The sequence below is a fragment of the Aricia agestis genome, chromosome 14 (genome assembly GCF_905147365.1).
Source record: "Aricia agestis chromosome 14, ilAriAges1.1, whole genome shotgun sequence".
Lineage (NCBI taxonomy): Eukaryota > Metazoa > Arthropoda > Insecta > Lepidoptera > Lycaenidae > Aricia > Aricia agestis.
This window is the reverse complement of record NC_056419.1, coordinates 12,291,577-12,315,862: the sequence shown is the minus strand read 5'-3', so window position 1 is coordinate 12,315,862 and position 24,286 is coordinate 12,291,577. Positions and strand designations below refer to the sequence as shown.

General features: G+C 35.8%; 1 protein-coding gene across 4 annotated transcripts; it reads left to right on the top strand.

Moving 5' to 3' along the window:
- Positions 1 to 6,081: 6,081 nt before the first annotated feature.
- Positions 6,082 to 21,396, top strand: LOC121733675 (MORN repeat-containing protein 5-like). Of its 4 annotated transcripts, none has more exons than XM_042124003.1 (7): positions 6,082 to 6,170; positions 11,093 to 11,131; positions 11,846 to 11,908; positions 14,187 to 14,311; positions 16,148 to 16,331; positions 20,585 to 20,752; positions 21,206 to 21,396. In XM_042124003.1, the coding sequence occupies exons 2-7, from the start codon at positions 11,100 to 11,102 to the stop codon at positions 21,363 to 21,365; spliced, it is 732 nt and encodes a 243-aa protein (XP_041979937.1). In that variant the 5' UTR covers positions 6,082 to 6,170; positions 11,093 to 11,099; the 3' UTR covers positions 21,366 to 21,396. The 4 variants fall into 4 exon arrangements, with proteins under 4 accessions (XP_041979937.1, XP_041979935.1, XP_041979938.1 ...); XM_042124001.1 differs by having other exon boundaries at positions 6,082 to 6,181; XM_042124004.1 differs by lacking the exon at positions 11,846 to 11,908 and having other exon boundaries at positions 6,082 to 6,181.
- Positions 21,397 to 24,286: the final 2,890 nt, after the last annotated feature.

Below are 24,286 nucleotides of genomic sequence, written 5' to 3'. Positions count from 1 at the left end.
GCTAAGTCTGATCACTGGTATTTCCAGCTTGTGCCTATTTCTAGTGTTTCTACCGTGACTATCACTTTTAGTTTTAAATTTAATTAAATTCTTATAGACTGTGGATTCCTTTCCTCTGATATTATTAGAGAGGTACTTCCAAATTTGGAAGGTGTTCGAGGCAACGGGCTAATAGAACCCTCAGCTTATTATTAGAAGATGTCTTATACTTAACCCTGTATGAGTATAAATAATCGCTTAGTTTTGTTACAACCTGTATTTCGAGGAGGGTCCGAAAATAGAGCGCCAGTGACCTAGTGGATACTTTTTTTTTGACCTAGTGGATAGTGGATAGACCTTTGATTCACACTCGAGAAGGTGCAGGTATGATTCTATCTGTTGGCTATACACAATATGAGAACTCCAATCTAATCACTTAAGGCCCAGTAGTCCCTAAAATTAGCAGGTCGATGTCTGTCAGTACGAATATCAACGTTAAGGACATTAAAATAACATTCATATCAGCGTTGTACAGTGGCTGTTACGCGCTCGCCACTTGCCTTGATAATAGAAAATAGGAGTAAAAACCTTTTGTTTTTAGTATTACACAAATCAAATATATCAAATCGTTTACGTTTGGTTACGACACATATACTACATTTTTTGTTTTTTCTAGAAAGTGTAATTTAGCCATAAAATGATTTAATTATGAAAAACAGCGTTATAACAGTCATCTTTGAGATTTTTTTCTATCGAGCAGAATTTTTCAAATTGTGTACTGATATACCTTTCCGTATATGAAATTTTCTCAATTTTAAAACGATACTTATTTTATACTTAAATAATGACATTTTCTTTACTAAAAACGTGTTTCAAAAAACCCATTTTACGTAGTTGCAACAACCACAGCGCCTTAAACGTTTAAACGGCCCTACAAAAGAGTGGATACATATTTATAGATAACTAGCTGTCCCAGCAATCGTTTCTTTGCCATATAAAGTATTTCGGCCGTACTATTTTATTGAAGTGACTAAATAAGTATGTCACCATGGCAACGTCCATCGCTATCCCGTCGCACAAACAATTATTTATTCAACAAGTGCACTTATCAATATAAAAAGTACCCAGTAGCCGATTCTCAGACCCACTGAAAATGTATATAAAATTTGGTTAAAATCAGTAAAGCCGTTTCGGAGGAGTACTCGGCCTAACATTGCGACACGAGAATTTCATTTATAAGAAGATAGTATGAGCTTAACTAATTTTGCAACTTATATGTAGTATCAGAGAAGTTGATTCCTAGGCAGATGGGGGTCCTACGTAGTTTGGTCGCGTTACGTCAAACCCAGCCGACAGATCACAATTAACATTGAATTGACATAATCCGACCAAATGACATTGGTCTGTCAATTGCCTAGGAATCAATTTCGTCGATGGTACATTAGCTCTAAACTTGTACAACCTTACCTAAATATACCTCTTTCTTTGATGTCGGTTAAAACAGCTACAAAACATAATCAAAAAGAGATCGCGTAGTTTTTAGTTTTGTTACTTTCATAAATTTCTTACAAATACATACAAACTGTTACAAACTACAAACGCATACAAACTGGTATCGATTGTATGGAAATATTTTTCAGTTTGCTTTGTGGAGCTGTAACTTTTGTCACACTTTTCGCAACTAACAATTCTATTGGACAACTTTGATTGCACGGCGTTTGAATATTTACGAATTGAATACACTATTTTTGTACCCGACTACCAAATAAGAAGGCTATTATTTGTGTTACTTTTGAATTCGTGGGATATCGACCATCAGCTTTCAAGCTAAGACTACAATTAAACTAAATAAATTACCGCTAAATCTATTGATTTATTTGGAAAGACAATACAGATAAATGAAATCTAATATACAAAATTATCACCATGTTCGTTTGCGAATTCCTCGAAAACTTTTGCTGGGCCAATTTCGATAATATTTTGTGAGCTTATCAGGCAGAGCTGAGAATCGGCTCACATCTATTATAATATTGTGCAACATGTTTACCAAGTTAGTAGTAGTTAGCTATTACGTTACAAAATAAGCAGAAGTGGTATTGATGAGCTAAATTGATTTTGCTTTATTTGCAAGTCCAATTTTGCAAAAAAAAGTTGGTCTTGCTTTATTTGCAAGACCAGACTAAACTAACTAACTTGCAGTATTGGTCCTGGTCTTGCAAATAAAACAAGATTAATTTCGCTCAAAACTACCATAGCACTTCTGTTATTTTTCCAATTTTGCTCATAACTAAGAACTAGACATTCCCAAGCATTTCCTCACAGCAAGTACCTATATAGAGAATAGAGATATAATTTAACAAAGAAAAGAGCATGTAGCAGATGTGTGCTCGGACGATATTTATCACCGCCATTTCTCAGGCTTACTTACCTGGGATTAGCTAGGTTACCGTTTTCTTTATGTGTAGCGTTACTGCTCCTCCTATGGCTATAGTTAAGTTAACGTGTTTGAGGTGAAGAATAAGTATAGTAATTATCTGAAACGTACAAAAATAAGATCTACAAGATGTAACAAAACTAAGTGATAATACTTTAGGGCAGGGCTTCTCAAACATTCGGCTCCACGAATGCCTGTTAAAATTTCCAGGTGACAGCGAACCCCTTACTAACTAATGCAACCCCCCCAAGAAAATAATAAAATAGATTGTTGAAGAAACACATACAGTGCCAAGAAAAACAAAAAAGGTGACACATACAGTGCCATAAAAATGTCGCGCGTGCCCTCCACTTATCAAGCCACCATTAAGTAAATCTTGTCGCGAACCCCCTGCCGTCGAATGGCGAACCCCACTTTGAGAAACCCTGCTTTAGGGTGTGTATGTGTTCCTTGTATTGAGTCCACTATGAATACCAGCGCTGAAAGAACATTTTTTTTATTTGTATGGGCAAGCGCCCTCGCGTCATGAATTTTCCATACACAGGTGAAAAGAAAAGTTACTTTTTCATCGCTGCTACTTTCACAGTGAACTCTATATAGAGAACCCATACACAATTATATCCTAAAGTATTATCACTTACTTTTGTTACACCCTGTTTAATGCAATAAAAATTATTGTTAGACCACATTTCCACTTATGTTTATTGGCATTTCGTTAAGAATTTCCCCCATAACTCAGGCTGTTTGGGGGACTGATATTTTTGCAAATTAAAATTTTCTATTCTTGTGCAGAGAAAAGTTTAAGTTGATGATATTATGAGCTATATTTCAATTAAGTACATTAGATTAGGCTTTTCAATTTTATCGTCAGAATCAAACTAGTATTTAAGTTATTTGTCACCAAAGATCGTAGTCGAAATATTTCCAGAACTTAGATACTTACTTAGACTTAAAGACTTGGAAATTACAACCTAAGTTGTAATTTGTTTTGGTGCAATAAAGTATTTTCATTAGGTTAGTAAAATATTAAATATGTATTAAAATAACATTACTAAGTAGTGAAGTTATGTTATTAACTTTTATCAATGTCAATTACACGAATCAAGTTTCACATTTACATTATTAATGATCTAGTAGGATAATAGCATAACAACCTTACCGAGGAGAATTGGTAACCACTTTACCACCTAATTCACGGATTGGTAATCTACATTCGATATGAAGCAAGATGAGTGAGATAAGGTGATAATTTGTGGACGCAATCCGCCAATCAAACGTAGGGCTCCTATTGTTGAGGGAATTGGGCAATCTCAGCAATTGCCCGGGCATCATCTTTGAGCAATCCGAGAGATCATTTCGTCAAATGAAATGTTTCGTCTTACTGTTACAAGTAATTGGCCTCGCTAGAGCTCTGGCCATTTAGCCAAAACTTTTCGTTATCGCTTCGTTATAGAATCGCCAACAAAATATGTATGGAATTGACCTAAGCTTTGACGTTCGAGTTTCGACTCATCTTATGTCAATACAATACATCGGCAATTCTACAAAGAAGCGATAAAGAAAAGATCTTGGCTCACCCCCCAGTTCGGATTGAAGAATTTGATTTATTTTTCTACCAGATGTTGCCCATAATAATTGGAAAGAGGTTCGTTTATTATGTAAAGCCTTATTATTTATTTTATTATTATTTATTTTTTATTAATTTAGCTGACGTATTCTTTACCCCGCATACCTACTACTTTTAGTTTAAATTTTCCTCTCTCGTAGGGTTGCCTGGAAGAGATCGCTCATAGCGATAAGGCCGCCCTTGCCCACATTTATGTTTTTTGTTATGTTTAGTTTTAGTAACATTATTGTATTATTTAGTTAATGTGAGCAATAAAGAATCTATCTATCTATCTATCTATCTAAAGCCGTGCATCCTTCCGCGATAAAAGCACAAAAGTATAATGTCAAGTTTTTTCCCAAAAATTGAAGAACCTATTATACCAAGTATCATCTAAATCGTTTGAGCGGTTTATGTAGAAGACGCAGCAGATCAACAAACATACCATATTGGCATTAATTAATAATATATTAGTATGGAGCAAAAATATTCTTATGATAAGAGTGCTTTTCAAGACTAAAAATACTGATGTTACTTTTATCAGCAACATAAACTTGGCTATAATTAACATGCAAACGAATTGAGCGCAAGCTTTTGGATGAGCGGTCGGTGCTCACCAAAACTCATTTTCTATTCGTTATTTCTGACGTTGTGGTATAGGATACAAGAACAAAACGAATTCCAAATCACCGGATACAAAGTTCAAATTGTTAATTCATACCCAAAACGAAAATACAAACTATCACGAAATGAAACAAAACTTATATTTTGGCCACACGGATGTTTTTGGCCAAGACTGTTTTTTTTTTTTTTTGCATATATTTCATAATGCGAATTAAATGTGCCATCAGAGTAATTGATTTGAAGGGAAAAGGTGGATCTACAAAATTTGGAAGGGTTTCAAGTCCAGCTGACAGATCGTACATATTGATTTGTATGACATAGGGCCACTAATTAATATTATTATCATACTTCCGTCCCCGTACCTATGATTATTATATATGATACCTATTTTGAGCGTTCTGATCGTTTTTAACGTCAAGTGGAACGCGGGGATTGTGTTCTGCTTTTCCTACTGAATTCATTTTCACATGGAGAAATAGACAAAGGAAAGAGTTCAATATGAATCTATGGGTTTGGAAATCGAAGTATGGATTACAAACAAAATTAAATCTTACTGCACTAGAACAAGGCACACTTTTGTACGGGTTTCTATACGGACAATGTTTTATGCAGGTGTGCAAATACAGTTTTACACTCGCATGAAAATTCTATATCCGTAAATGTGTTTTAGTGACATACAGTGAAAATTATGTTTCCGATACTATGTCGATATACAGGGTGTAACAAAAACAAGTGATAATAAATTAGGGTGTGTACGTGTTCCCTGTAGAGAGTTCTCTGTGAAAGTAGCAGCGCTGAAAGACCAAAAAATTTTTTCACTTTTGTATGGGGAAACTCGTGACGCTCGGGCCCTTGCCCATACAAAAGTGAAAAAAAAAATTTGGTCTTTCAGCGTTGCTACTTTCACAGTAAAATCTCTACAGGGATCACGTACACACTCTAAAGTATTATCACTTGTTTTTGTTACACCCTGTATAAAGGGACTTTCTCTGGAACTAATCGTGAACAATCGAACGTACTAATTACTAATGCAATGTGAGGACAGACTTGGCTGCTTCTTGTTTGTATTGTGAGTGGGTGAACGAACTTGGCTGAGTGAAAAATGTTTAATTTGTACGAACATGTACGAAGAATGAAAAGCGTTATTGGATGCTGTTTTGATGTCAGAATTAATTCGGTTTTTTACTGGTCTGACCCAAAAGTGTAATGATTTCGAGTATAAGTTTAATTTGTTGGTACCCTGTAGAGCCTGAGTTGACTTGTCCCATTTGAGTATTAAATTTTAATGTAAGTACGAGGAAGAATTTCTCAATTTTGATAAAGATTTTGTAACAAAATTTATCATGACCCTTGAGATTTAAAACTATCGTCAAATAAAACCGTAAAAAAAACTATACATGTCTGACATATTATTTTGAGTAACCAAAAAAATCTTAAAAGTACTTAATAATTTAGCAAAATAAAAATGTGTGTCTCTACATAAAAATTACAGCAAGTTTTGTAATATAACCACTTTCTAAACAAACTGCAAGTATCACGTAAAGTACCATTTAAACATTAACATTTTATTTACCATAACTATTATTTTATACATATTATAACAGTCTATTAATCATCATCATTATTATTTATTATTACTTATAGATCTAAATTAGCCGATGCCAAAAGGCAAGGTACCTAATGATTGTGGCAGTCCTTATAATATGTGTTATGAATAAATTATAAAGCTAGCAGGGGCTACGTATTATAATGACTTTAATCCGAAAGCAAAAGTAGATAAAGGCCGGATGCGTGTCCAGGGACCAGGACACCACAGAGCTCACGAGAATGTTTAAGCTCAATTTCACTGGTGTATAACCACAGTACAGATATATACAGTAAGCCATCATTGCTAAGTACCCACATACGGTTTTGCTCGATCGAGCAATAACGTCGAGCAAAACCCGCGGCTCGGGATTTTGTCCACACATTCAGACTGCTCGATAGTTTTATTCTATATAGATATATTTTATTCCATCGAGCCGTTCGATGCAAGCGTTCGAGCTGTGAGTTTTGCGGTCCACACAGTAATTATTACTCGATTTAGAGTAAAACTATCGAGCAAAACCGCATGTGAGTACTTAGCATAATAATATGATGATCTTGCATGATTTCGGATAACAAGGTCAATACAGTGTTACACGCACGCGAGTTTTCACAGGAGCTGAGGGGAGGAAATAGGGGAGGGGAGGGTAGGGAACGGAATAGGGGAGGGTAGGGAAGGGAATAGAGGAGGGTAGTGAAGGGAATAGGGTAGGGGATTGGGCCTCCGGTAAACTCACTCACTCGGCGAAACACAGCGCTAGCGCTGTTTCACGCCGGTTATCTATGAGAACGTGGTATTTCTCCGGTCGAGCCGGCCCATTCGTGCCGAAGCATGGCTCTCCCACGTATATTGAGTGACTGTTCGGGTTAAGCTAGCTACCCATAACCCATGTAACTAATACGGCTAAGTCACTCTACTATAATATGATAATTATATTATGGTATAAGTATGCAAGCAACGTATTTGACCATGACCGAACGCACACCGTCTTGAATACAGACTTGGCGACATTTCTCTTCAGTTCATTTCCATGTTCATCATAATTTCAAAAATCGCTTTATCGACTTCAAAAAGGAGAAGGTTTCAATTATTCGACAGTAGACATAATATAGACGCGAACAAATATAAAAAAATACATACATATATTTTGTTTCTTTGCGGATAACCTAACAGTTTGTTGACCGATTTTGATGATTCTTTATATTTTGTTGGAAAGAGGATAGTTCATAAGTGGTCCCATAATATGATCCCAGATGACAGCCCCGGATTTATTAATAGGCCGTTACAAGCCACGGCCCTGGGCCCTAGGGGCGGCAGCGTCCATAGAAGCCCTACAGCTTACGTACACAGGGCGGCGGTAATAAAGCGGCCTATTCTCATCCATACATCTATATATGTATATATATGTATATGATACATGAGGATGAAAGTTTGTATATAATAATACTTCTTAACGCGAGCGAAGCCGCGGGTAAAAGCTCGTTATATATATAAAACTCAAAGGTGACTGACTGACATGGTGATCTATCAACGCACAGCCTAAAGTGCCTAAACCACTGGACCGATCGGGCTGAAATTTGGCATGCGGGTAGATGTTATGACGTAGGCATCCGCTAAGAAAGGATTTTGATCAATCCCCCCCCCCAAGGGTGGGGGTATGGGGATGAAAGTTTGTATATAATAATTAATAATACTTCTTAACGCGAGCGAAGCCGCGGGCAAAAGCTCGTGTAACAATAAATGCGACATTACAACCATAGTTATTTAACTACTCAACCGATTTTGCTGAAATTTGGCATATAGATACTTCGCATTGTCCCGTAAAAATGTGCGGTTCCCGCGCGATGAACCTATTTTGGCACAACTGCTGGCGCCATCTAGTAAAAAATATAAATTGGTACTACCAGAAGATAGTAAGTGAAGTTCTCATAATCGGGTCACTGTACCTAATTTTAAGTTATCACTGTAATAGATAAGTCCATAGATTCTCATCGACACGTCCAGTCTAGATCGTGACTGTCGTGGCCACTTTTACCTGGATTCATGTCGTACTTTTACGAGTTGCAAAATTAATTGTATAAGTACAGTTGTGCTGACATACTTTTTTGTTGTTTGTTATAGAGCTGAGAGCAGTAAACTTTTGTCGTTTTTGTCACACAATATTCTAAAATTACAAAGCGTTATGAACATCGCATGGTCTTTCCAAAAAAAATCACATGTAATGCTCTCCGTTGCGCCAAAATTCGGTTTTCGCACTTGCGCTTTGCATTTTTCCAGGATACAAAGTATTCATGTCCTGTCGCGGATCTTAAAGTTTCTCCATACCAAATTTCAGCAAAATCGCTTCAGCTGTTTGGGCGTGAAAAGGTAACAGACAGACAGACACACTTTCACATATAATATAACATTTGTATACGTTATCGCTTTTAGGGTTCCGTACCCAAAGGGTAAAAACGGTACCCTATTAGTTATTACGAAGACTTCGATGTCTGTCCGTCTGGCCGTCTTTCTGTCTGTCTGTCTGTGTGTCGCCAGGCTGTAACTCAAGAACCGATATATAGCTATAGTTTGTGCGTTTTATGATGATATGCGTGACACATTATAATTGACAACAGTACACCTAACAAAAATTAATCGATAGTTTAAAAATTTATATATAATTTGTATATTATTGTTCTGAACTAGTATCATGTAGTGTAAAACACTTTTCAATGGCCAAAACTATTGCCAGACGTTTTAAAAATAACTTTGTTGCTATTTTTTTTCAAAGGCATTATTTTTATTTTATAAATTAATATAACACCTTAGAAAACAATACGATATTGCAAGAATTTATTTTCTACTAGCTGTTGCCCGCGACTTTGTCCGTGTCAGCATACTGCATAGTATAATAACATAGATGGACAATTTCCCCCTGTTTCCTTACCCAAAGGGTATATGACCAAAAATACTCAATTGTATCCATACTTTAATAATATTCACTACACGTTAGAAAGGGGAGGTACAGTCTGGATATGGACATACAGACAGACGGACAGCCTGAAATATCTTTGTTATCGGGTCCCGTTTTTAGTTTTTACCCTTTGGGTAAGGAAACAGGGGGAAATTGTCCATCTATGTTATTATACTATGCAGTATGCTGACACGGACAAAGTCGCGGGCAACAGCTAGTAGAAAATAAATTCTTGCAATATCGTATTGTTTTCTAAGGTGTTATATTAATTTATAAAATAAAAATAATGCCTTTGAAAAAAAATAGCAACAAAGTTATTTTTAAAACGTCTGGCAATAGTTTTGGTCATTGAAACGTGATACTAGTTCAGAACAATAATCTACAAATTATATATAAATATTAGCCATTTGAAAATAAGTAAAGTAAGACTCATTTTTAGTCCACTTTGGTTCCTGGTACCTGACCAGGTGTCACACTTAGAGCTACACAAATTTGCAGGTATTCTAAGTACACGAGGCACTATTAATAACCTATGGTTTCATCCATCAGAGAGTAAGTTATGTCTTATCCTTCTGGGATCCAGGTCTAAAAGGAATTGCAATCGAAATTATCGATTTCGTACTGACATTTCTGCAGTGGTGCCGGCGATTTAAGATGGCCGCCCTTTTTTATCGATTTGATTTCGATTCAACAGAGTCAATCTCTATTGACATAAGTTCCTTTTCATGCATATGACATTTTACAAATGTTTTCGTAACAATACTTTTATACTCCTTTTTTTCTTATGAAATAAGGGGGCAAACGAGCAAACGGGTCACCTGATGGAAAGCAACTTCCGTCGCCCATGGACACCCTCAGCATCAGAAGAGCTGCAGGTGCGTTGCCGGCCTTTTAAGAGGGAATAGGGTAATAGGGGAGGGTAGGGATGGGACGGGAAGGGAATAGGGGAGGGTAGGGAAGGGAAAAGGGTAGTAAGGTATTCGTGCTGAAGCATGGCTCTCCCACGTATATCCTATTTCACAGTTAACATTTGTAATTTTTATTAATAAGTTAGCATTTAGCATCTTTTCATTTTTATTCATTTACAATAATTATAGGAAACGTTTGTTTTTGTAGATGGAATATAATTTATTACATTTTGATTTTTTTTGTTTTCTTGTAAAAAAACCCGTAGCAAGGAACATGAAAACTGTCACCCATATCATCTTAGAACGCACAAACTATAGACTTCTATATAATTATCCGCTCCGCTATAATAACAAATATACAAAGAAAATAAATTAAATATTTTAGGGCCCATACAAAAAACGTAATTATTTTCCTATCTTTTGTCGATATCAATAACGGCAACACATAGGCACTTAAAATGTTCACTAAATACTCAGTTGTATTTGTATTATAATAATGAATAATAAAAATGAAATAAATCAAATAATTAAGGGGGGTTACTAAATAACACTTTCAGCCTATTTTTGCTCTATCGTGGTACGGAACCCTTCGTGCGCGAGTCCCACTCGCACTTGGCCAATTTTTCTTACACTTATCTAAATTCGATACATAGTAAAATAACAAAAATTTTGTTCACCGCGTTTTCCGCTAGGTCGATCTCTCAATGATAGAATTTTATACAATGTGTTAAAATATTAACTTAGTTCAATGCACGGTTATGGCAATAAATGAAAAATTCGTAAAAATTAGATGCATCTTTGTGATTTTTTTCTATCGAGAAAATTTTAAGATATCGTGTTTTTGCTCAGATCGAATTCTTGGAAATATAATGTAGTATCTAATTTTGGAAAATGAAACAATTCGGAGCTTATTTTCAAGTATAAAAATGAATTATAAAATCGACACTTTAGGGTTAGTCGCCCCCTTAAGTTAGGCTATTGCTAAATATTCGTTTTTGTTTAGATTTGCGATGTCAATAGAAGAGCGAAGAAAAAGATCGGAGTAAGTAATAAACTGTATTATCATAGAGATTACTACATGACGCCCGCAACTCCGTTGCGCCAAAACTCGTTTATCGCACGGGAACCGTACATTTTCCCAGGATAAAAAGTATCCCTTATCCTTTCCCGGGTCTCAAAGTATCTCCATGCCAAATTTCAGCAAAATCAGTTCAGCGGTTTGGGCGTGAAGAGGTAACAGACAGACAGACAGACAGACGGACGGACAGACAGGCAGGCACACTTTCGCATTTATAATAATTATTATTATATTATATAATATTATATTAAGTAGGTACCTATACCTACTTCATAATAATAATTATTAATCCCTATTGAGTATTGGCCATCATTATGATGAGATATACCTAGATGTATTTTGACTATTTTTGGTTAAAGGTAGCTGATGTTGATAATTGTCAATATACAAACTGTACATAGTTCCTAGCCAAGTATGAACTAACTAAGAAAAGCTTTACCAAAACCAAAACCACATACCTACCTACATTTCTTTGGAGCGTTTCATGCAAATTCGCCAATTAAAATTCAGTTATCATGCAATTGGATCCGAAAAATCCATTTCCATTATTTTTTAAAGGAACTGTTTTTAAAGGAATTCCGTTTATATCTTTCATATCAAATGGAACCAAACTTCATAAAATCTTTTGTCAATATTATGAAGTTTTGTAAGGTACTTAAGTGTCGTGGGTTCTTTCAGGCGTATATCGCAATGGGAGGAGCTCATGCGCAAGTTTGCCCAATCTCACAAGGAAGAGTGCAGGTAAGGGAGCATATCCATACTACATGACCCATTTAGGGGGGGGGGGGGGCCGTCTTCAAAATACTACGCTCGGTCACGAGAGGGGGGGAGGGGGTCTAGAGTTTTGTCACGTAGTCAATTTCGCCGAGAGAAACGTCATACGAAAATTTTTTTTCTCGTCATTTAATACATAACACTAGCATTTATTATGGTTATTTATAGCCAACAGGCAACAGCCATTAAAAAAACAGGCGCTGTTGTCACTTATCAGGCATTTTGAAGTTTGGTGAAGCTGTCAAGCTTGGTGATCTTATTTACTATATATTTTAGTGTTCGATTACAATTTGAACTACAGTCGTGACTAAAATAGTAGGTAGCATCGAGGAAATTGATTCCTAAGTAGTTGACAGACCAACGTCATGTAGTTATCTGTCGGTTGGGTTTAACTTTAAACGCGACCAAATTACTTAGGTCCGCCATCTGCCTAGAAATTAATTTCTCTGATTGTTCTATTGTAATTTTAGACTATCACTAAATATTATAAAATAAAGTTTTTCTCCCATGTCCCTTTGTTCCCTTTAATCTTTAAAACTACGCAACGGATTTTGATGCGGTTTTCTTTAATAGATAGAGTGATTCAAGAGGAAGGTTTATAAGTATAATGAATTTCCTTAAATAGTGGAGAAATACTGTTATTGTTGGGGTTTCTAATGTGATGTCGTAAATAATTACATTTTTTTCCGCTTACATTGCAAACGCAGGCTGAACCCTAGGAGATTTATCAAAATAATGTTCCAAGTACTGTACACATTGAAAAGGTCTACAGAAAACTCCGCAATCGTATATGTCTACCTCTTATGGATATCCCACAATAACAGTTTTTTGTCATTTACTTTTAACGACAAAATATTATAATGGCTAATTTTGGAAGCGATTTTAACCAATACGGCTTAATCCTTATTCAATAAAACCACTTTAAATACATTGTAAATTGAATATCTATACTAATATTATAAATGCGAAAGTACCTCTGTCTGTCTGTCTGTCTGTCTGTCTGTCTCGCTTTCACACCAAAAGTACTGAACCGATTGTAATGAAACTTTGTACACAGATAGTATAAAGCCTGAGAAAGGACATAGGCTACTTATTAACTGAAAAAAGGGGTTGTAAAGGAGTGTTTAAAAATTACGTAAATTTGTTCAAATTAAGTTAGTTCCAAAAATTCATAATAGATGACGCTGTGCGTCGTCCTACATCGCACAAGCGCTTACTCAAACCTGTTTCTATAAGAGGTGGTAAGGATAACGAAAGTTTTTCGCGAGGTTATTTGATGTTATAGAAGATTTTTGAAGTTTGAAATAATCGTACCGCGGAAGCATTTCTGTAGCCTATATGGAAACGGGAACTACCGCACGCTACAAGCTGAAGTCCATGCGGACGGAGTCGCGGGCAACAGCTAGTAGATCTATATGGCCCTTTACAGCATATGATTTTAATAAATATATTTTCGAAGATATAACAAATTAAAAAATTGCGAGACTTAGCTTTGGCGGCGGTACCGACTAATGCGGGCCACCAGCCACGGGCTGATATAGATTATAAGTAAAGAACATGAATCAAAACTGCTGAATCGATTTTAATCATTTTTTCAGTGGCTATATATTTTATTATACCCGGGCCGTGCGAAGCCGGGGCGGGTCGCTAGTTATTATACAATATTATACATAAATCTAAGTGATAATACTTTCGGATGTGTATGTGTCCTAACATAGAGGTCACTGTGAAAGTAGCAGCGCTGAAAGACCATTTTTTTCACTTCTGTATGGAGAAAAAAAAATTTGCTCATTCAACGCTGCTACTTTCACAGTAAAGTTTTTTTATTGGTGTCAAGTATTTCTTTTTGGCAATCTATTGGGTAGTAGTATTTTTATTCCCTTATGTAATTAAGTAGTAATAATTATTATAAACATGCAAAGAGTCTTTTGTAATAAATAACTTAATATGCACAAAATATATGAGTCAAATTATTTTCATTTGCTATCTAGTATCTACTCTTTCAACTTGCAAAATGATTATAAATTATTCTTGTCAATACCACGTGAACAATTGAAGGGGGGGGGGGTTTGGGCATATACCACGCGTGGTCACCAGGGGGAGGGGGGGGTCAAAAAATCTTAAAAAGTAGGTCACGTAGTATGGGTATGCTCCCTAAGCATAAGGGAAGGTCTTTATAGACTCTATATTCGTTTTTCTCATTTCTTTGATATCGGATCAGATGGATATAAAAGCTCTCTTCCAGGGTATACTCGCTAGCCATACCTCGAGTGGAGAGGTCTGAGAAACGGTTCCCCACTGGTTCCACCTACTGCGGCACCTGGGATGTTCTCGGCATGAGCGGCGATGTAAAGTATACCTTTCCTAATGGTAAGTGAAGTTCCCAAAACCCGGCCCTGAGCCCTGCGGGTAACTAAAAAATATACATAATATTATTATGTATATTTTTTAGTTTTTTCTTCAAGCTGGTTCAAAATGGTTCCCAATTAGCACATTTGTTAGCAGCTCGTATATCTCGCTATATATGCTAAAGCAGCGTCATTGTAACGTAATATTAATTAATATTCATACAAGAAACATAATATTATTATAAACTGTAGTATATTATAGAATTTAGCTTTAGTGTCGAAACTTCGCCAGTGAGTTACTTTGCCATTTCAATATTATACTCTTCGTGAATACTGCAGCAGACAACGTCGCCATAGCTAACTCCTAGTTAGTTTCAGCACTACAGTCACAAGTTCACAACTCACAACTCTGTCAAGAAGTGCCAAGAAAGTGAAGAAATTCAAAACTTGGCAACATCGTAGTGTCATCCCTTTTTTCTTAGATTGATTTGAAAAGGATGACACTACAATGTTGCCACTTCTTAACGGGTCCTTCCCGTTTCATACCACAAATTTTTCATACCGCGGTATGAAACAGCGAAGTACTATTTTTGATTTGCCTGTTTCATACCGGCGTCAGAAACAGCGAAGACCTTTTTTGAAGTAGTCGATTCGTACCGCAGCGCAGATTTTAGTACAGTCAAGCTCAAAATATCTATACATATTATATAAATTATAAAATAATAAATTATTTAATTTTATTTTATTATTTATTATTATTATTTATAACATATTAGTATTTTATTTGATTATTTAAATTAAATAAATTCATCTCAGAGAAACCAAATACATATTGGGCAATTTATTGATGGTATACGAAAAAACTCCAAGTATTATTGTGCTTTATTAAAAAAACCTGATGATGTAAAAAAATCAAAAAGATCAACACATTCAATTGAAATAAATCATAGAATATGAAACGAGCAACGGTCACCAGATGGAAAGCAACTTCCGTCCTGGGGGACGCAACTGCAGCTCTTCTGATGTTGCGAGTGTCCATGGGTGGACACTCGCAACATCAGAAGAGCTGCAGTTGCGTTGCCGTCCTTTAAGGGGGAATAGGGTAATAGGGCAGGGGAGAGTAGGGAAGAGAATAGGGTAGGAGATTGGGCGGTGGGCCTGTGTGAAGTGCGGTTTCACACCGGTTTTCTGTGAGCCCGTGGTATTTCTCCGATCGAGCCCACCTATTCGTGCCGAAGCATGGCTCTCCCATGTCACAACCATACAAAAATTAAAAAAACTAGCGGTACTACGGAACCCTACCTATATTGCGCGTGGCCCGACACGCACTTGGCCGGTTTTTTTATTTGTATTTTCTAAACTATCTATTTTCATCCAAAAAATCAATGCACGCTATGAGGGCACTTTTTAGATTGACAGCTCCCGGACCATAAGTACATTTATATTCTTTTTGATAATTTATAATGAATTATATAGTGTTAGGTTAATTTTAAAGTTCTATGTGTAATCAATCTGTGATTCTATTGTTAGAAGTCTGATAGTATATAATATATTTTTTGATTTAGAAGGAAATTACATTTCTTTATACAAAATATTGTTTTATTTCTCCTTGTTACCACTTTTCTATACGCCAGTATAAATAAGTGATTAGACTAAAAATATTTAATAAAATTCATGGTACGAATCCACCCATACCAAAAAAGAATTCGTCGTTTCATACCACTCCAAGCACCGCGGTACGAAACAGGCAATTCAAAAACAGTACTTCGCTGTTTCATACCGCGGTATGAAAAATAAGTGGTATGAAACGGGAAGGACCCTCTTGACAGACTATATAGTATATAATTCCTCATTCCAGGAGCAATATACCAAGGTCAGTTTGAGGATGGCATGTTCCATGGTGAGGGTATTCTGAAGTACCCCAGCGGCATCAAGCTTCGCACCAAGTGGAAGAGGGGAGAACTCGTAGAGAAGACTTTGGTGTATTCTGATGGATCGGAGTACAAACCTGATTCCAGCTACTGCGTCTTGCCGGATAGACGGTAAAGACACATTTTTGTTCAGCCGATACATTATCTACGATTGAACTAAGACCGGCTCGGAGGACCATGAAGAGGGTATTGTTTTAGGGGTACAGTTTCAGGAGGTTTGGTTTGGTTCATTGGTTGTTCTGATGGTTCAGTTTATGGTTAACACACGCGCGGTTGGTAGAGTTAAAAGATTTAAAACTGGTTAAATTATTTATTCACTATTACTACACTGGTTTACACTGGTTAATAATTATTATGGTAAATGGCACTAAATAGTAATGGTTATACGCGACAGTATATATTAATGCCCGGTTCCTATATCTAACGAATCGTCACTGTACATCAGCTACCAAACGTTTTACACTTACGGGTAACGAACCGTTAAAGGCGTTTCACAAAGTTATTTTAGCTTCTACCTGCTACGAACAGTCGTTAGTAACGCGCTAACCGAAGCCCTCCCGACGGTAATACTTCGTTTTGATATTAAAACCCTACTCATTTCAAATTTATGGTAACCAATGTTTATTAACGGCTTGATCACTTTAATAATCACTTAAATAATCCGCGTTTTATTTAATTTGGTTTGTTACGATGAAGAAAAAAAACATTTTAGTAGAAAATGTAGTTCGGCAATAATTGGTAAAACTTGGTAAGTTTTACCAATTATTGCCGAAGAGAACAAAACGCAAAATACCTATTATATACTGTGATCATTGATTTGACATTTAAAATAATATTTAAAATTAAAATTTAAAATGCTTAAAATAATGAAATCTAAAATTAATAAATAAATTAACATATCCCTACTTGATCACAGTAGGTTAACCAAATTTGGAAAAAAGTATAGTATTAAGTGTTTATTCAATTGGTATAAACAAAAATAATGTTACTTGATTAGTTTTTTGTAAATTAAATTTTTTTGCAAAATGACCCGGATAAAGGCCAACTTTGACTCTCTTTAAAAAAAAATTACAAAGAATATCGATCTCGGAGTTTTACTCTAATGTTTATATAGCTATCAACTATAATATTTTGAAAGAAAAACAAGGTGGAACAAAATTGAGGTTTTTATCACACTGTGCATCGTAAGTAGGTTCCTTTCCAGGCACCAAAAGTAAAATAATTTTGATCATTCTATTTTTAAGCAACAAATTAAAACAGTCACTACATACATACCTGCAGGTTCCCTTCACTTTTAAGTAAGGGTATATTATATTTTCAGCAAGTAAGCTTTCAACGCACGGTTTATCCAGTCGAAATCTAAGCTAAAAATCTGAATGATCCTATGATTGTTACCACTATTTTCGTCGGAATCAGATCCATTCCAGTCTGATAAAATTTCTAGATCACTAAGATCAGTCTGATCACTGTCTGAATGAGACATAATGAGTATTTCTCACAATATTAAAGAACACAACAACGTTCAACCGCCTGATTTCGCGCGGTATGTAAACAACTAACGTCTAGTAAACTTGGACGTAACAAAATAATTTATAGAAACGCCACATGCTTCCATGCCCATACAATAACCTAACGGTCCGTTATAAAAGCCCTCCCTACCGCCTACCATCCGCAGGTACCAAGCATACGGTAACTTTGCTTACGAAACGTTTTTTATAGAAACACTTTCGGGTTACGCCTCGTCCTCGAATCTACCATCCGTAAGCAAAACGATTCGTTTTGTGTATATTGGAACCGGGCATAAGTCTATGGTTATACGAGCTGCCGAGGCAGCGACTCGGACGGCGGACCGATTGGTTGACAATTCGACAACTCCGCTTGCAAATGCGAAAGCGGTTAATATTATAATGTTAAAAGTGCTAAGCTGTTCGATGTACATCGAACAGGGGTTGACCTGCCACAAAGCATCTGTTAAACTTTATTATTTATAGAGAACAAAGCTAACCATTGAAGATCTATAAGCTGTAACAAAACTCAGTGATAATACTTTTGCTCTTTTACAGTAAATCCTCATATTATAAGGAACATACACATACACTCCCTAAATTAGATATTATCACTTAGTTTTGTGGCACCTGTATAAATCATTTTATTAAAGAGTCCGGCCGTTATTATTATTGTTAATATATTATAATACTTACATCACCATTACAACTGCTCAAAAACAATATTAGAGTTTTCTAGTATCTTCTATGACACCTAAGATATTATACTTAGGTGCCAAGTTAAAGTTTGTCTCGCAAGAAAGCTTAGATTTCCCAGGGAGTGCACTAACAAGTCATTTATCTTCCTTACTCTTGCAGTGTAGCTTCTCAGTTCTAGATGGTTCTAGTGTATGAATTAATAATTGCATTATATAAGTGCAATTGTTTACTTTCAGCTCAAGAATCGTTTATTTGGAAAAAACGTTGTATTATTCTTACGCAATTTGAGACATATTTCTATTGAATATTATTTAACTTGAATTTAATGATGAGTTCATCGGCGCTGAACATATACTTTTTTAAAATTAATAATAAGTAACAATTAAGTTTTTTTTTATGAAATAAGGGGGCAAACGAGCAAACGGGTCACCTGATGGAAAGCAACTTCCGTCGCCCATGGACACTCGCAGCATCAGAAGAGCATAGGGTAATAGGGGAGGGTAGGGATGGGAAGGGGAGGGAATAGGGGAGGGTAGGGAAGGGAATAGGGTAGGGGATTGGGCCTCCGGACTCCGGTAAACTCACTCACTCGGCGAAACACAGCGCAAGCGCTGTTTCACGCCGGTTTTTCTGTGAGAACGTGGTATTTCTCCGGTCGAGCCGGCCCATTCGTGCCGAAGCATGGCTCTCCCACGTTTCTCTGAGTGCGGCTCTTAGCGGCTGAAAATGCGAAGCGTACTTGGAATGAAATGGAATTCAAAGTTAGCGTTCTTGTCCTTATTACAACTGCTACTAACGAGCTCGACCACAGAGCTCGACGTATATATATTACGTGTCAGTGAAAGCCCCATAAAAATCGGTACAGCCTTAGAGCTTAGCCGGAACAAGTAGACAGAATGACCTATTTAAGTTCTATCTTACCAGACTACGTATTACTATCCACTCGAATGAATGCTTAATTTCTCTTTGATTCTGAATACATTCATGAATTCAGAGTATGTAATAGATGAAAAATGTAAAATGAACAAAAAATTATAAAAATATTTGTAAAGAGTCATTAAATTATATTTTATCAACCCTCAAATAACATAAAGTTATAAAGGGGTTCGAACATTTTTGTATGGAGCCTATGGAGATATTTGGAAGTAAAAATCGCCATATTAGTCCAAAGGACACAAATGGCGATTTTTACTTCCAAATATCTTGGAAACATGACACTTTAGAATACCATGTTATACAACATTTTTTGTTCGTATAAGTGTACTCTATCCAAATATACCACTTTTATTGTGCTCGAAAATTTTGAAAAAAAATCAAAATGGCCTATGCCACAAAGGTTCGTACCCCTTTATAATTATTAAAATATTATAAAACAAAACACAATAGAGAATGTAGCAATGGTATTTTTGTATCAAGCATTTTCCGATATCCTCGTTTGCTGATATTGGGGACTACATTGTTGAGAGCTTCTTCGGTTTTAATTCCGTTGGGAACAGCTAGCGGAAGATTTTTATTTAAGATTCGAATTTCTATAAACTTTTACCCTTGAGATTCGAATATTATTACATACTTATAACTTTGTAGAGCAAATACACTGACTTTATTTCAGGATTTTAAGATTTTTACTAAGTAATAACAAGTAATATTTCTACACAATGAATATGGCTCGTCTTGGCGGAGGCACTTCCATGCCCCAGATTTCATATTTTAAGTTTTTTCGAAAAAAAAGGTAAGTAAATAGACAGTACTAGACTTCTTTCTCATAGAAATCGCCTGCTCTAACATAACAGGACCGTCTTCACAGATTGAAAATCTATACATGGTTATAATAAAATCGTTTATTATACTTAACTAGCTGCCCCGGTCCCCGGCAAATGTTGTTTTGCCAAAATTATTTTTCCCTATTTTCCTGCTTATCTCTTGAAGTTTTTTCTGATAATTTTTTCTATAGACATCACGGAGCCCGAGACCTTTCCAACGAATGTAAAACCGTGGAAATCGGTTCGTGCGTTCTGGAGTTATAGCGTCAGGAAGGAAAACCCGACTTATTTTTGTAATATATTAGAAGATAATACGAGTATTATTAATATTGTCTAGATTTCAGGCGCTACAAAACATAATCAAAATTTAACTTAGCTTATCTAGATTTTTATTCGGCAGGTTCACTATAGAACTCGACAACGGTTTACAACCAGCTGGCAAATCATATTTAACAGCTGAGCAGCCTACGAGAGAAATACCGCTTGGTTACTACGACACGGGAGATGGTTTCTACAATCCTAATTCTAAAATGATACATAAAAGTGATAATATTTATGGCATTCTCAGGTATTTTCTTAAATATAAATTACAGCTACCGTCTTTTATTTTATGGAGTCCGAACATAGGCTAACATACTAGCTAAGCATGTATTGGAATCACTATGTATATATAAAAAAAAAGATATAATAAATAAATAAATAAATAAATAAAAATCACAATCTCAGAAAAATTTGGGAATTTTTAGTTTATGGCAACTGGCAACACTGAACATCAAGCGGTACTCCGATCCGAATTTTCAGGTTTATATTATTTTTCTGTGCTAATGACGATTTATATAATATTTACTGATGGTATGTGATGCCAGTACCTTTCTTGTATAAAATATAAATCATATACCCTACTCACCCTTGAGTCTTATCAACGATCGAGAGTTATCGACGATTAATGATTGACTTGGCTAAAAAAAACATGAAAATAATAATATCAATAATAATTTATTTCTATTTCAAATTGTTTCAGGGCTCCCTCAGAGTACGAGCAAAAATGGATTGTAGAAAATTGTCGTAAGTCACCTATGTTGCCTGTCGGTCCTAGAAAAGATTTGTACGAGGAATGGGTGGAACCACCACAAGTACTTAAACGATGCAAATGTGCCTGCCCCAACTGTATTCAAGAGTGAGGTGGCTTATGACTAGTTAGGTTAAATTACCTATACACTTAGAGTATACATTAGCAAGCTATAGAGCGCGCGCATCGCTCGTTCCCCGTTGTGCCGATCGTAAGCAGAAGTTCTATAGATACTTGTCAAACGTATAACGCAAGTCTAGTGATGTTCCATGCGCCATCGTAAGACGCTTATAGGAAAATATGTTCACACTCGTGCTTACAGTTCATACCTTGTTAGAAGCACTCTATAGCTTGCTATAATGTTTACTCTATGCCTATACATTATACAATGGTCAATGATATTGATAATAAAAAAATATGGTTCGTATAACCTCAAATTCAATCACAGTCCTGTGGGTCAAGTGCGCGCATTTAAACTTTGAGCTCAATTAATATTACTAGTACAATGAAACAAAACTGTGTTAATTTGTAAGAATTTATTATTTACGTAGTCACTATCGATACTCGATACCGACTACGTAAATGTTTAGTATGGCGATTTTAGTTCCGCAAGTAACCACTAGAGGCGCTGTAAAATTTGCCATACTAAAAATTTACGGTAGTCGGTAACGAGTATCGAAAAATACTATAGATTTAAACTCATGGTCTAGAGCTACAGGCTCCACAAAAGAATACTGTTCGCCACGTCCATTATTTTTCGTCATTCTCATAATATATCAAGTTCAACTTCGTTTAATATAACTGTTTATTAGGTATATCAACCTCTTGCTCCTTGGTGAATGTCAAAGAGAGTCGTCCCAATCTAGTTGCAGTCTTCCTAGCTTTCAAACGTTTTCGCAGAGTACTTTCCTTTAGTCCGACTTGAGATGCAGCTTTTCTTTTACTGGCACCCTTTGAAATAAAAGATTTTCCGGTTTCCAGCTGCGGGGCTAAAATGGTCGCTTAGTTGAATCATACAATGAATCATTTACGCGATTCATTTTTAAACTTCTCTTAACGTGCAATTCATTTAATGATTCGTACTAAGCAATTCATTTCTTTGACATTTTTCTATGAAAAGTCGTAAAAATGGTCCAATAAATCCGAATTGCTTTTCTGTCAAATAGCAGAATCATCAAATGTTACTATAAACGTCATCTTTAATCTTAGAACTATTCATAAACTATACATTACTAACTATACATTAAAGAAATTGTTTAACTAAAGTTTAAAATTACAAAGTCGGTTTCAAAACTTTGAAGTTTGTATACGTAAACATGACTAAAGTAAAAAATGTTGCCAGCATATAGCATGGCTTCATAACATTATCGATTACTAGAAAAATTACCGTTACGTACCGTTATTTTTATAAGGGTAGCTTAACGATATTTTTAACGATATCTAGTAGGTAACATAACATATAAATATAGTTTAAAAATGCCGTTATTATTGCCGGTAAAAATATCGTTATTTTCTGGTATGCGACGTTGCCAGTTCAACGCGACACATTTCGTTAATATTCATACAAGTCTGTCGGTAACATTTTAGTTACCTATAGGTATAAAAATAACGTTATTAATACTCATATTTCTAAATACCGACCACACCGCAACCACATCGCAACCACAACGTTGCGTCGATGCAACGAAACGCCGCCCGCGCTCTTCCAAAGCAAAAGTTCGTACTGAGTAACGGGTACGCCATCTAGTACGAATTGGCCGATGCGATGCGATGATTTATATTTTGAATAAATACCTATGTAACACGGACATAAAAAAAATACGGACGTAACCTTCTTATAATCACGAGTGAAGCCTAGTTATGGCCGCCCGTGTAGGACGTGTGCGTGATATGAGGGTTGCCATATAAATCATAAATTTCCCTACTTTTTAAATTTTGTAAACTCAGACAAGTTAAATGTATTTTTTATACTTAAACATATTTTTATGTTTTTTTCGCTTCAGAAATGTAAGCGGTTGTTAAAGATGTCATAATGAAAATATTATTTTTATGACACTATAGATAGAAAAAAAACACATGTTACGTACAGAGAAGTATATTATTTACATAACATTATTAGTAATAATGATTATGTACAAACATTTACAATAATAAAATTATTACTAGCTATTTGACCGAGCTTTGCTCGGTATTCGATAAAACACGAATAAAATGACATTTTCTAAAAATAATTCCTAGCTAGATAGATTTATCGCCCCCGAAACCTATATACGAAACCTGTATACGAAAAGATATAAGATACTTATGTCCCGTAACCCGTTTCATCAAACAATCAAGTAATTTTAAATAAATAATGGCTTGTTAAATCAGTTAACGGCCTGTTAGAGCTATCGAGAGTTCTACCATGCGCTAACGTCAAATCAAATCACCTAACATGGTGTTAAATTTATTCCTGGTCTAGAGGTCCATTCAATATTTTCATTCCTACTAGGTCTCAATGACGCTCGGGTGACTACACCAATAGCACCTTTCCTCCCCTACTACTGAAGGAAATCTAAGACAACAATTTTATCTATGGACGCTTACGCCACGTCAGTCTAACCCCGTGCTAAGTACCTGAAGGACTTGTGTTACGGGTACCAGACAACGGAAATATATTTAATACTGTTATACTATACATATATTTAAGATTTTTATTATATGATACACATATTTAATACACACCCATGACCCAGGAACTTTGAAAACTTTTTGTTCCGTTGGCAGGATTCGAACCCGCGACCCCCGGGTTGAGCTACCGACAGCCCACCCACTGAGCCACAGAGGTCGTCAAACAACAATTATATCCACTTTTGTAAATTAAGAAATTAATAGGGGTGTAGACTATTTTTAGGAAATATATTTATTTTACAGATGTACCATCAAGGAAGTTGATTGCTATGCAATTGACAGACCAACGTTATTTGGTCGAATACTTATGTCAATTCAATGTTAATTGTGATCTGTCGGCTGGGTTTGACGTAACGCAACCAA